General features: G+C 33.5%; 1 protein-coding gene across 2 annotated transcripts; it reads right to left on the minus strand.

Annotated features, from left to right (window-relative positions):
* Positions 1–5295: 5295 nt before the first annotated feature.
* Positions 5296–14099, minus strand: LOC114387436. Of its 2 annotated transcripts, XM_028347624.1 has the most exons (11): positions 13623–14099; positions 12996–13060; positions 12807–12877; positions 12572–12667; positions 12192–12265; positions 11992–12099; positions 11767–11904; positions 10648–10782; positions 6647–6767; positions 6291–6410; positions 5296–6012 (listed from the first exon to the last, which is right to left on the minus strand). In XM_028347624.1, the coding sequence occupies exons 2-9, from the start codon at positions 13028–13030 to the stop codon at positions 6720–6722; spliced, it is 705 nt and encodes a 234-aa protein (XP_028203425.1). In that variant the 5' UTR covers positions 13031–13060; positions 13623–14099; the 3' UTR covers positions 5296–6012; positions 6291–6410; positions 6647–6719. The 2 variants fall into 2 exon arrangements, with proteins under 2 accessions (XP_028203425.1, XP_028203426.1); XM_028347625.1 differs by lacking the exons at positions 12572–12667; positions 12807–12877; positions 12996–13060; positions 13623–14099 and adding an exon at positions 12391–12552 and having other exon boundaries at positions 5446–6012.
* Between the last annotated feature and the right edge of the window lie 819 nt (positions 14100–14918).

Genomic DNA, 14918 nt, shown 5'->3' on the forward strand with positions numbered 1-14918 from the left:
ATTGGTAAGCCTCTCGAATTCCGTCAGGTATTCATTCACCGAGCCACATTGGGAGAGTTTGAAGAGAGCTCCCTTCGAGTCATCGTAAAATGATGGGACAAATCTAGATTCCAAGGCTTGGAGTAATCCGTTCCAGGATGTGATGAATCTATTACGGAACATCCATTGGAACCAGCTCAATGTCGAGTTGTCCATATAAAATGATGCGTGAGTGATATGTTCTTTGTCTGGTGTCTCTTGATAATCGAAGAACTGTGAAGCTTTCAAAATCCAACCCATAGGGTTGTGACCATCGTACCTAGGGATTTCGAGTTTCACATGGTGTCGGGTTGGGGAAGGTGAAGGAGAAGGGGAACGTTGCAAGTGGGTAAGCTGGTTTAGATGGTCAAGGATTGTATCCACTTTATGGGAGAGGTCACTGTTTTTCGGACAGGGAATCATGGTGTATAGTGAGGTGGGATATGACGTCTTCAAGACAGTTAATAGTGGTCTTGTGGGTGGCGTGGTCGGCCATGGCAAGTCAGACCAAATGTTAGGAATTGGCACTAGATAACCTTGAATTCGAAGACAAGGTATTCCTCCATGAACTACTGATTACTGATGAATTTCTTGCTTGTCTATTTCATTCCCATTCATCTTATTTATACAAGTAATTGTCTGGTAATAAAAAGCACAAAACACTAACAGAATTATATAACAAAATGGCATAACAGAATCCTTTCTAACAAATTCTGTTATAGCCTATCCTAGCACCAAGTGCTGAAATAATCCTTCAAGTAATTGGGTCTTGCAGTATTCCTTTCGAGCCTCCCTTGCTAGATGATGTCACTATCCTTGCTGTGGTTCGGTAATTCTGCTATTGCTAACAGTTATGGACAAAAACAATTATACTTCATCTTAATATTATTATTATAAATGTTGTTATGGACAATAATCATTCCTGTGTTTAGTTCCTTGTCCTTGCGTCAACCTTTTATTGGTCAAGACCACAACTAATATGATGATCCCAAATCATGATATCATTTCTCACATGTAAGCTAGGGCATATCACACACGTGAATATTAATGTTGGACAGTATAATAAATTGAAAACCTGAAAATTAGAGAGGAGAAAGTGGACAAAAACATTGGTAAATATTGGAAGAATAACATAAACTACCCAAATATAAATGTCTCTAAGATCTCATACAAATTACTCAAATTCTTCATCACTAAACCAACTTTAATGGATTAAATATAGAAAAAAATGGTTCAAGAATAACATAACAATGCTGCAAATATATAAAACTAGCGTGTTGACCCATGCTTCGCAAGGGTGATGTTTACTTATATTTGCTATGAACATAAAAAAAAGCATTATAATAAAACTTTGAAAAAATAAATTGTTAAAATGATAAAGAAATTAGTAATTTTGAAAATAAAAGTAAAAATAAAAATTCAATTTTTTTTTCTGAAAAAAAATCAGTTTTTTTATTAGATTAAAGAAATAAAGAAAAATGTAACTTATGCGTACTCTAGAGGACATGTGATACCTTCCCATTAGCATTTTTCTGGTACTACCTTTGATGTTGATGAAAGGTTTGTGACCTTATGTGAGGTTCATTGATGTCTTCGTGAGGTAACTCCTCCTAGTGCCACCGAGGTACCTCTTTCTATATGAGGTACCTCTTGTGAAAGAAGATTATGTGAACATGACTGCCACGTACCTAAATATGTTAAACTACAGAAGAAAGAAGTACGGACCATTGTGAAGCCTCTGGATGGCGGTGGAGGGTAGGGTCGATAGTTGGTAGTGTAGAGACTCTCTAGCAACATAGGGGAGGTTTTGGTGTAAATTATGTAGCTAGTTGTGTTACTTGATGGGCTGTAGAGAGCCCTAAAGTCATGTGAAATTATATATTTTTTTATTTACTCCTACATTTAACTTCCTTAATTATTTAAAAAATATTATATCATATTTTCCTATAAAGGAAGTTAATGTAAATGTTTTAAAAAAAACGGGGATAATTGGTATAATTTCCCAAAAACATTTGACCATCTACTGATCATGAAAGTCGGTAGAAGCTTTTATTATTTATTTTACTATACATAAATCTAGTTTTTATTTAAATTAAAAATTATATTTACCAGAAAAATTTACTAAAATTTTATTTTATAGTTAATGTTTGCACTTATAAAATGGCATCAATCAAGTCAATTAGATTAACATAAATACTAATGTTAATTAGTGCCTTCACAATACCAACCCAAACCAACATGTCCGGCCGCCGTGCCGAAAGAAAGGATATAACATCGGTACAACTCAAACCTTGATTATATGACACTGTTAATATACTATAAATTATCACAACGCATATTGAGACAAAGAATTTTTCCTTTTAAGTGGAATATTATGATGCTTTTTGACAGAAACATTAATATCATTCATTTTCATTCTTGACGACCTAACACTACTGTAAAAATAGCTTTTTACAACACCTGTCCTACGACGGTTGTACAGAAACCGCCTTAAAAAATAGTATGGTGACATTTTTGTAATTATTGTAAGTTTTAGAGCATTTTACGACACGCATTCTAAGATGGTCATTGAAAACCGCCTTAGAATGTTATATGTAATTAAATTCACTACGGCTCTTAATAAAAACCCATCGTAATTGAGAAACAAAAAAAGGCAAAATGCGTCCTCCCCCTTCTCCTTTCGCGAACCCTAATTCTTGAACCTTCCTGCCTCCACTCAGCTGACCCTCTCATACTCTCTCTTCTCTTTCTCGTAAGGGTCCCCATAGTGCACATGGGAGCTGGTGTTGACGATGAAACGAGAAAGAGCACAAGACGTTTATGACAAAGCATGCAATAGCTTTCGCTAATTTGGCAAAGAGGCCTCCCATTTGCGGCAATGCAAACACACCTCCTCTTGCCCTCATTAATTGAAATCGCTGCCCCAGATCGAGCAAGTGAAGAAGCTGCTAGCTAGAGGAAAGATCCAGATCAAGAGGATAGAGAACACCACCAAGAAGGCCAACGAGCTCACCGTTCACTGCGATGCCAAGGTTTCTATTATTATGTTCTCCAGCACTGGAAAACTCCACAAGATCGAGCAATCGTACATTTTTTTTATTCTCTATCTCGTCCAACAAACCCTACCTACCTATCTTCTCTCTTATGTCTTTTTCTTTTTTCAAGAACAAAGCAGTTCTTCGATCAATACCAGATGACTCTGGGAGTTGATATTTGGAACTCTCATTACGAGGTTCTCTCTTTTCTTTTCTTCAGATTTACTTCTGCTTGCTGCTTTGGAAGTTGTAATTGATAATATATTTTATTTTAATTGGTTGATTTGTCCCCCAGAATATGCAAGAGAACTTGAAGAAACTGAAAGAGGTGAATATGAATCTTCTTAAGGAGTTTAGGTATATATATCTTTCATCACTTCGATCGATCTCTTTGGTAATGTTTTATTCTTTTTATATATATATATATATATATATATATATATATATATATATATATATTGTTAGATATTAATTAGAAAAATAATAATAACAAGTTTTATGAGCCTTAAATTGTGGAAGATGAAAGTTGTAAGGTTGTAAGTTACAAAGTCTTGAATAAGCAATTATGTGAGCATTTAGTATTCTTGAATAAGCAAATTATGTGAGTGGTTACTCTATTTTAGTATAAATAGGGGATCATACTCTTGTATTTTGAGTGCCAAATGAAATAAAATCTTTTCCTTCTTCCAACAAAGTGGCATCAGAGCTTGAGTTCTAGAGTGTTGAGAGAGAAACACTTTGTGAGTTGAGAGAGAAACACTTTGTGAGTTGAGAGATGACAAGCAATGTCTTGAGTATGTTTCAATTCCCTCGTCTTACCAAAGAGAATTATGATAATTGGTGTCTTCGCATGAAAGCCTTGTTAGGTTCTCAAGATGCATGGGAGACTGTAGAGAAAGGTTATACCCAACCTCAAAATGAGGCTATTTTGTCACCAAATGAGAAGGAGACTTTGTTGAAGTCGAAGAAGAAGGATCAACAAGCACTTACTTTCATTCATCAAGGTTTGGATGAAGTTATGTTCGAGTTGGTGTCAAATGCAACCACATCCAAAGAAGCATGGGAGATTTTGAAAACCTCCCTTGAAGGTGTTGATAAGGTAAAAAAAGGTGCGCCTACAAACTCTACGTAGAGAGTTTGAATCATTGCATATGAAGGAATCCGAATCTATCTCAGATTTTGGCAACAAGGTGTTGGCTATTGTGAACCAAATGAAGTGTTATGGAGAAAATATGGAAGATGTTCGTGTGGTGGAAAAGATCCTTCGCTCCTTAATCGCTAAATTTGATTATGTGGTTTGTGCTATTGAAGAGTCTAAGGATTTAGACTCAATGACCGTAGATCAATTGATGGGTTCTCTTCAAGCCTATGAAGAAAGGTTCAATAGAAGACATGATGAGCCATTGGAGCAAGTCCTCAAAGCCAAAGCTTCTTTGAAAGAAAATGGAGGAGAAAGTAGTCAAAAAGCACGTGGATGTGGAAGAGGACGTGGTCGTGGACGTGGTCATGGCCAAGGAAGAGGAGGAAGAGGAGATTGTGATAATTTTGACAATAATGAATGGAGGAGCCATCAATCCACTAGAAGTCGTGGAAGAGGAAGAGGAAGAGGTAGAAACAATTATGAAAAAGCATATGAAAGGAGGTATGATAAATCTAATGTTGAATGTTTTAATTCTCATAAATATGGCCATTACTCTTGGGAGTGTAGAACAAATGTTGAAGAGAAGGTCAATCTTGTTGATGATAAAGAAGATAAAGAAGTTGAAGAGTCAACACTACTACTATCACTTAATAATGGTGAGAAGGAAGACAAATGTTTATGGTATCTTGACAATGGAGCAAGCAATCACATGTGTGGATGCAAAGAGAAATTTGTGGAACTTGATGAGAAGGTGAAAGGAAATGTTTCTTTTGGAGATTCTTCCAAGGTTCAAATCCAAGGAAAAGGTACCATTTTAATTTCTTTACATTGAAATGTTGTGTATATTTATATTTATATGTTTAATTAGCATAAAATGTTTGATGTTGCTTATTACAGTGGTGTGCAGATTCCTAACAAAGAAAATGAAAGTTGTTATTTAGATATGAATGCATCACAAAAAAGGAAAATTAAAAATTATTCTCATGATTTGTTGATTCTTAGGAATATAAAAAGTTATTTTCTACCATAACTACATATCCCTATTCCCTACTTCGTTTTACAATACAACCATTGCAGTCTATGGTGTCGTCGCGTCGGGTTTCCCTTCACAAATTGCCTATGGCGGTTGGCAAAAAAAACGCCATGCCATTCTGCCATAGCGCCACCATTTAACAACACTGATCTAGAGACTCAACATAACAAGCTAACCTTATTCAGAATAAGATAATCCAACACACAATAAATTCCCAAAGTAACAAATAATATTGAAACAAAAGACTCAATTTCAAAATTAAAATCCTAAAACTACAAGCCCATTTTACATCAGTATGCTCTCCCAGATTTTCAAAAATCTCCAAAACCCTTGTTAAGGGTGAAAAAACTAATAATGTAAATCTTTTTCACCAATTCTGTTTATTCCTTCAATAGAAGACTTTTACATAAATGAAAATATATCAAAATGTTTTTTTTACTCATTGATGCTATATCCAATAAGATGAATTTGACTGGTATGAACTCAATAACAAAAATTGGAGCTAAGAGCAAAACTGTATACTACATTTACAACAAAAAATGATTTAGTCTTACTTGAGTCATGTTTGGCGCAAAAACCATTGCAATATTACGTACATTCATGTTGTTCAAGTTTTCCATTTGAGTAACATCTGCCATTAAATTTATTGCCCAATCTAGCAAAGCAACTTCTGTTGGAGGAAGAAGCCTCACAAGCTGAGCACATTCTTCTTCTGACTGGGATTGCATCACCTGCTCTGGCGAAAAAGGGTCCAATACTCTAGTTGGTAGTTCTCTAAACCAAGCCTATGAAGGAACAAAAACACATAAAAATTAATGAAATAATCTCTTTAATATAGTTGCCATAATGAGTTAGTGCCTTAGTGGCCTCTTTAATGCATCCACCACTCAGCCCCATGGTTAAAAAAGGAAAACAATTAACATTATTGTATTTATTAAATTCACCTGGACAACTTTCAAATAAGAGACCAGACCAAAATCCAACAATCCAAGACCAAATAAATCTCAAAATATATAGGGAAAGAAAAGGAAAAGTGATTTTGAGTAGGAAAAAATAATAATACCTTTATGAGACCTGCCAAGCAGTGCACATCAATGCCATCTGGTACTACACCTCTATTTAATTATTCCCTCATAAACTCCTCTTGACCATTTTCAGCATCAATTCTAAAGATTCCTTCAGCCTGGATGTATACATTTAAATTTCAAGTTTCGATTTAAAGATTCAAGCCTAATTTAAATTAAACAATCAATCATACAAAAGGTTTCTGGTCAAATCAGAAGCAAACATGGTCAAATAATGTACAAATTGTTTATCCACTAACTCACATTATCTGTTCAAGAAGCATATTAATAATTCAAAACACCTTTAGATTCTCACCAACAAGGCAGGGAAGGACATAGAAACTAGGATAAATACCTGCAGACCTCCTTGTGCATACAAATGTCTTTGCATTAACAGTAGTATTGTAGGTACACTATTCCCTCTGGCATCAAAAGAAAGCTGCATAGATTCTGTTGAAACTCCAAAAACATTCGCACTGCGAATAGTAAATGAAAATATATCAACATTCAAGAGGATAATACAATTCAGTATGCATCCACTGGACACATAATATGAAGAAAGCACCTAGATCAATGATCTTTCCCTACTTGTCATTTTTCTCATATTTTGTTACCATGAACCAAACCCACTTCAGAAGACTAATTTTGCAAGATAGACAAGTAGCACCTTATCATTATGAATTAAGTACTAACTACAGTTTGTAAATGGATAACATGACAAGCTAGTTGAAAGCTACTTCATTCACTGAAAAATTAGAATTATATGTTGTAACGAGCCTTCAATACTATCTATCATTCAATTAAACTCCAAGCTTTTAAAGAGCAAGAGTAGAAAAACAAATCACGGTAGCAGAAACTAGAACCATAGAAATAGAACCAATTTAAGCACAAACTATTAACTTAAAATCTCAATTAGGAAACAAGAAGCAACAAAATTCCATGCCATTAGTTAAGCATCAGATATTTATTAGGCAAAAAGAGAGTTAAATATTAACTTTGGGGAAAAAAATCTTGAAAGTACAAAAAATTATTATCTGAAAATGAACTAATTAAAGACGTTTATTAGGTATCTACTTATGTAAAAAAAAAACATAGAAAAAAGGTGTTCCACTCTTTGAAAAGAAAGAAAATAAAACAAAATCTTTAGTCAATTGTTTGTCATCCTAAGCTACTTACTTTCACTAGCATGCACACATATTCGATGGGCACAAATTCTAAGCATGTCTCTGATCCTTATACTATGTACTTTTTCTCTCACCTTTGCAAATAATCTCAATTCTTATACACGAAGTATTTTTTTTCTCACAATTTTTTTAATGACAATTATGTTCAAGTTACAATTAAGCACTATTTAACACTAAATATAATTCTTTGTGAAATACTATTTAAGCACTATTTTTTTATCTATTATTTCTATATACCTTTTCTCAACTCCTATCTAGTTGATCATGTTATTTATTTTAGATATAATTCTGTGCGAAATACTATTTAACACTAAATATAAACATCTTTTTTAAAAAAACTTAAGCCTTAATTTGCCACCTTATAAAAAGATTAAATTAATTCGGAATCCCTATACGCTACTATTATAGTATAGTCTCACACACGCAAGTTGGAATAATTGACTAAATTATCTCCTAAAATTATGAAAAAAAGTGTTTAAAATTATTAAAATATTATCTTTATTAGTTCTTAAGTAAAATCAACAAAGAATAGTCATTTTAGTCCTAGTCCAAAGACGAGAGATTATATTAAATTTGACTCACTCGCTAACACTTAAACCAGTCATGTATTCAACAAATTCAAAGACAAGAGATACTTCAATTGAAGAAAACGCCCGACACAAATATATTATGAAAACCTCTTAATAATAAAGTTTATTTTTCTTTAAAAAAAAATGTTTATTCAATTTCAATTTACTTTTGCTAGATGAGAACTGCCATACAGAAGCACAAAGAAATTAAGCTTTTCTCATCAGTATTTTTTTCATTTAATTATATGTTGATATATAAAATTTATTATTTATTGGTAAAAAAGAATTTTTTTTACATAAAATACATATTTTTAACAATCTCTCATTCTCAAATAAATTTATTTTAATGAAAAAGAAATTATAAGAAATAATTTTTCAGCTAAGAAACTAATGCTCTTAGGATATCTGAAAGCAACATTAGAGATTTTTTTTTATTTTTTAAACACATAATTAATCTTCATATTACTGTAATCTTTTTAAACACATAATTAAACACAAACACATTAAGTTTGTTTTTTTTTTCACTCAAAACATAAGCTGAATAAAACACCATAAAATTTTTAAACCCCAATGTCTATTCATTTCTCGCGATCAGTATATAACATGACTCAAATCCACCTCTTCGTTCCTGACAGATTAAATTCTCCTTAGAATTAAAAATCTACAACTACTCAACAAAACCACTAAAAATACCTAAATTATGTTTTTTGGACTGTTCTTTATAATAAGGACAGAGATTTTGAAGAATCACATCAGCAAAACTTCTATTAGCTTCATACTCTTTTATTGAGCAAGTAAATAGCACTAACACACCTCTAAAAGGAAATATCAAAACTAAGCGAGCATAAAAAAAAGGATCCAAACTACCAAACCACAATATTCCGATTGATTAATCCCCAAAAATACTGAAACACGAAAGATCGATGAACCTACCAGCCATCAGTAACTGAACATCATAACAATCAGATCAAAACTAACCAACCAATCACTCATTTAGTCATTTGTCTGCAACATCTACGCCATATACATTCGCATTAAAACAGATAGAATCGAAACTTTCTCACTTTCAAAATTTCGCATAGTTGCATAGTTGAACATATGAAGATTTATTACAAGTGATGTGGGAAATGGAGGGTGGCGCCGCCGTCAGAGTCTTCATCGAAACCGATGGCGAGGGAGGAGGTGGAGGAAGGGGATGTGGCAGCGGTAGCGGCGGCGGAGGAAGAGGGGCGTTTGGGGCCGAGGAATTGGCTGAGGGTTTGAATGGGTTTGATGATTCCACTGAAGATGAGGCGGAGGATGTTCTAGAAAGGGCCGCCATCGGAGGCGGCAGAGGAGGAGGAACAGTCGCCGTCGAAGATCACGTAGTCGACGCGGACGACGATGTTTTCGACCTGCGGGACTAGGGAGTGGAAGCGGCGCTTGCTCTTTGGAGAGTGAAGGAGCGTGAAGAAGAGTAGCTAGGGTTAGAATGTTCAACAGCGCGAAAGGAGACCACGAGGTGCACGTTTTATTTTTTTAATCCAAATGAATTAAGACGGTTTTTTTAAACAACCCGTCGTAATTTTAATTCTATACAACATTCTAAGGCGGTTTTGATTAACAGTCTTAGAATGAATGTCATAAAAGGCTCTTACTCTTAATATATTTACAAAAATACTACCACACCACTTTCTATGCCGATTCCCAAACAACCGTCGTAGAGTCCCTGTCGTAAACTGTTGTTTTTCTAGTAGTGTGTATAATTAAAATCCGAGTAAAATTAATACACTCCGGAATCAAATGGTGTATATTTACATTTTGAGTAACTAATTAATTAGGTACATGTGTACATTTTGAATGATTAACAAAAATATTCATTATTAAAAGTCTTATTCTCTTCTTTATCTTTTGTATTAATTTAACAATGAATAAAAAAATTAAATTGCTTTAAAAAAATATACATATATAAAAAGTAAAATTTTATATGAATATGACTACATTGTATAAATGATAAAAAAAATAGCAAACAAGCATAATTTAAAACATAAAAGGAGATGAAAATTCTTCAACATAATAAAAAGTTTCTCACAGTAAATAACTACTACTATAATACAAAAATGTTATAAGCATCGCTAATACATCACACTTCAGTAGTATTTGATCCCGTTTTTTTTTTCTCTCCTCCTTAAAAAGAGAAGCTGAGTTAAACATGCTTTATGAAAAGAAGTCTTAAAAATATAAAGACCTTATTTTTTCAAAAGAAATTTTAGAAACAAGGAGATTTTTAAAAAACTCCTTGAAATGACTTTTCTCCCGCTTGTGAGGAGCTTTCCTCACAAAGACTCCACTTCGATTCTCATATGCCTCTTTTTATGTATTTCTTTCTCTAAAATAGATACTATTCATTCTTTCTCAAACATCGTCATTAATTTTAACCGTTTCAATCTCATCAACACAGTTTCTTTCTTTAAAACAGATACTATTCATTCTTTCTCTTGAACATTTCAAATTATATATATTATATCTCTTTTCATCAACACATTTTCCAAATCCTGTGGGTTTGAAAAATTCAAGTATAGTGCAATAAATCCAACATATAGGACACAAGAAGCATTACTTACCTGCTCACTATGACTAGAGGTCCATGCAACATACTTCTCTCTTTGATAATTAGGAAGGCATTTAGAGGTCCATGCAGCAATCATTCCCGCTGCAGCAAGTGGCCCACAAAGTTTAATACCTCTGGATTTGCATCCCTACATGATCTTGCATAATTAGCTTAATCCATCAAATTATCATATCATAAGCAAAAAGTGAGTACAGAGTAGGATGCCATATCAATCAGACTTCACATAAATTAGATAATACTTTTACACATTGGATGCATAAGAATGAATTTTAATTACCAATACGTAGAGACCATAAGGAACATGATGTGACATTGCAACTAATTTATACCAGAAAAAAAATAGCAGCTAATATTAGATATAATTGGCTGCAATTTTCTCCCAACTTCGAATATGAATTATCATTTATTAGCTGATAAATCCTAATTGATATTGTATAGATTTAAATCCCTGTTTAAGTTAAATCATTTGAAAATTGAAATTGCAATTTTCTGCAATTTTGACAATTGAAATTTAAGTCCCTGTTTAAGTTAAATCATTTGAAAATTGAAATTGCAATTTTCTGCAATTTTGACAATTGAAATTTAAATCCCTGTTTAAGTTACATCATTTGAAAATTTTCCTTTTTAAATAGGTTAGCCTGACTATGGCCTTTCTGGTGTAATCTAGTAGAAGCTTGGATTCCTTGTTCACTTCATCCCTTTTTTCATCGAGGAAATATCACCCATTGCTACAAGAAAGCTAAACACAGATTCCAGGGTGAGTTCAATATTCAAACTTCAAATATTGATGCAGAAACCAAAGCAAAACAATAATGGTGAAAGCAAACAAAACACACCTACTCATTTCAGTATCTCTTATATTCAACAAGTTGGAGATTAGCTTTTGTATAGAGTTATGTTCTTATCCTTATAAGACTAATATTGTGGCAATTAGCTTTCGTATAGAGTTATGTTCTTATCCTCTCCCCAGGCAATGCTGGAAAGCCAGTAATCCACTACATTGGATAATGTTGCAGGTAAATAGCACATGTCACATGGCAGTTCTTCCCAAAATTCAAAAGAAAAAAGGTAGAGAAGAATAAGAAAAGATGTGAAGAAGAACATGACATACCTTAAAGCCATTAAAGCATCCTGTTAACAACTCAGTAGGACCCTTTGCACTCTGTGATAAATTGTCATGCATTTGAATTGCTCTTTGGACATTATGTGTGAGAGACATAAGACCTACGATGAACTTCCTTTCTGCTTTTTGCAAAAACAAGCACATAAACCTCCCAATTAGTCTTGACACATTCACATATAATTAAAAAAATATACCTTAAAATCCTCACTATACCTTTGACATATGGAGATTCACTGAGGCATCATTTGTCAATGGAATGGTAAGGACTCCATTTAATGGCTCAAGGGCATCAGGAGCATATGACCCACCTATCAAAGATGACTAAGAAAACAATGAAGAAGTCATTTTCACATATAACATGATAATAAAATAATACAGAAATAGCTACATGTATAATATAAATCAAAACTAACAAAATCACTAATTTCTTTGTCAGTCCAGTCTTCCAGTTGCTCATCCAAAGAAACCACAGAAACATCAGTTTCATCTACATTAAAAAAAACAACGAAAATGAAAAGCCTCTTACAAAAAATTATGAAATCATTGGTATTGCCTACCACCATTTTCATTATTTTCTCTTTCTTTTTGGAAATGAACTTTTCCAAGCCTAACCTGGAAGTTCAATGCCAACTTTATCTGAATTTGTACTCCAAAATGAATTGCTGCACATTGGATTATCATGGAAAGAGAGAACATAATATAGAAATTGATTATTCTATTTAATACAAGACCAGAGACCATTGATTCCATTTACTTCCAGCAAAAACAGAACATCACTAATGATTTCAATAACCTTGGATGAGCTGGCAGCAAAAAAGGTGGAAGGAGGTGCAAAACCAAGTAACACTAACACAACAACACCAACTTCTTGAAGCAACATTGAAGGTTGCTGCAAAGTGAAATTAACCCAGTGAAATCATTATTATTGATTTAACCATTACAAAAGAATGCAGTAATCTCATTAGTGAAACTAAAGGGAACATGGAAAAGATGAAAATGAAGAGAATATTTAACAAATACTCACTGACCCATCTGCAGCCAAGTCAAACAAGGTACCAGTTGTTGTTCACCACCAACTGATTGATGACCTGCGTGTTCCCTGCAACAAGCATTGTTAAACATCAGCACTAAAAGAATGTTATATCCAACCAGTGACCTCTGTTGAACAATACACGAAATCATGTAAGTACGGAATCGAAAAAGAAATATCAAACTACCTATCCAGTCCATTGCATAGACACCAAAGTTGCATGATGTTAATAGCCTTGCAAAGTCCGCATATCTTCCACGGAAAAATGAGTGCCAAGTCAGAGAAGTGGGGATGGGGGATAAATCTCATTATCTAAGATTAGAAACAATCAAAAGAATGATTTGAATCTATTGATTATCACTTGAAAAACTAAATACATATACAGTTCTTAGCTAACATCTTTCCAGAGAGCAAGATTAGCCACACAACTCGAAAGGCTAATCTCACACCAACAGGAATATATCTTAGTATAATTATTATCACACAATGTACAGAAAATCAAAGTAGTTTTTAGAGTCCTACATCTTCCAAAACAATAACAACTCAAACCATCCAAATGGACAAAAACCATAAGCAAGGGAAAGAGAACATCGGAAAATACGATAGATTTACCTCTAATTAAATCCCAAGCACTACAAATCCAAAAAAACAACGAACAAAACCACAAGAACAATCCAGTTTCAGAAGCAGAATAAGATGCGAAATTCAAAACAAGAATAAAACGAGTAGTGTCTCAGAAATGAAGATCCAAAATGAGAAATGCACGCAACATTGCAATGAAGCACCAAAGAGAAAAAAGAGAGGTGAGAGTTACATGAGGCTTGCTCACGTGCAAGAACAACAGCTACGAAAAATGGTAGAGCCACGAGTTAGGTTTGTGCGGGTTTTTAAAGTAGGCTCAAATGCGCCAGCGCCCTTTTGCGGCATGTGTCCTCCTTCTCGTGCACGAGCCATCGCCGCCTCAAATGCTTCTTTGGCGAAGGAGGCAGCCCAACCGCGGTGGAGAGGCGGCACCAATGAGGGAGAATAAACAGGAGGAAGGAAAGGAAGAAGGTGTAGATGAAGATGAGTGAGGCTCTGAGGGCTTTAAGAAGCGGAAGCAACTCGACGAAGAGGTTGGTTCAATGTGGAAGAGATTCACGAAGGGGTGCTGTGTGCGCACGACTAAGGTTCAACAAGAAGCTAGAGGTTCTGAGTGCGCGAGACTAGGGTTAGAAAAAGGAAGGGTTTAATATTGAGGGAGGGCGCGAGACTGCGAAAAGGAGAAGTTGGAACGATGGAGGGCGCGTTTATGTTTTCCAAAATTAAGACAGTTATTTTATAAAACTCATCGTAAATTGAATTATAAATAACATTCTAAGGTGGTTTTCATTAACCGTCTTAGAATGTGTGTCGTAAAATGTTCTTATCTTCACAATAATTATAAAAATGCCACCGCACCACTTTCTAAGGCGGTCCCTAAACAACCGTTGTAGAAATGGTGTCGTAAAATGCTATTTTTGTAGTAGTGACAACCAATAAGTGTCGGTTAGAGTGAAACTATATAATTAAGTTTAAATATATTAAGTTTTTTAAAAAAAGTAAATCTCTAATTTGAGTCTATATATAGATGAAAAAACTAAATTAGAGGAAAATTCTAACTAAATGTTCTCTTACAAAAATTTCTTATCAATAAAATTAATAATAGATATTTTGTATCTTTAACATGTTTACCTATAAAAGGAAATTCTATAAAAAACTTTAAACTCTTGTTATAAATAAAATTTAATTTATTTTCACTCCATCATAGAAAAATATTAACAAGTACCTCTAGCCTTTTATATAATAAATAATTAACTGATTTATTAAAATTTATTAAATTTAATAAAAATAGTTAAATTGATTAACTTTAGTTAATAGTATCACAAATTTAAGTTTTATTCTAAAAATACCAATGAAATTAATTGATTTAAGTATAATGATTTTATTTAATGATACTAATTGTAAAATTTTAAGTCAAAAGATAAGGTGCACGTATATTGAAAATTTGATTTTTATCACTAAGGTTTAGGTGACTTAAATACAAAGTGAAAGATTGTAATTTACTAGATGAAAATTAGTTGAATAGATG

This window comes from Glycine soja, chromosome 15 (assembly GCF_004193775.1).
Source record: "Glycine soja cultivar W05 chromosome 15, ASM419377v2, whole genome shotgun sequence".
NCBI classification, from domain to species: Eukaryota; Viridiplantae; Streptophyta; class Magnoliopsida; order Fabales; family Fabaceae; genus Glycine; species Glycine soja.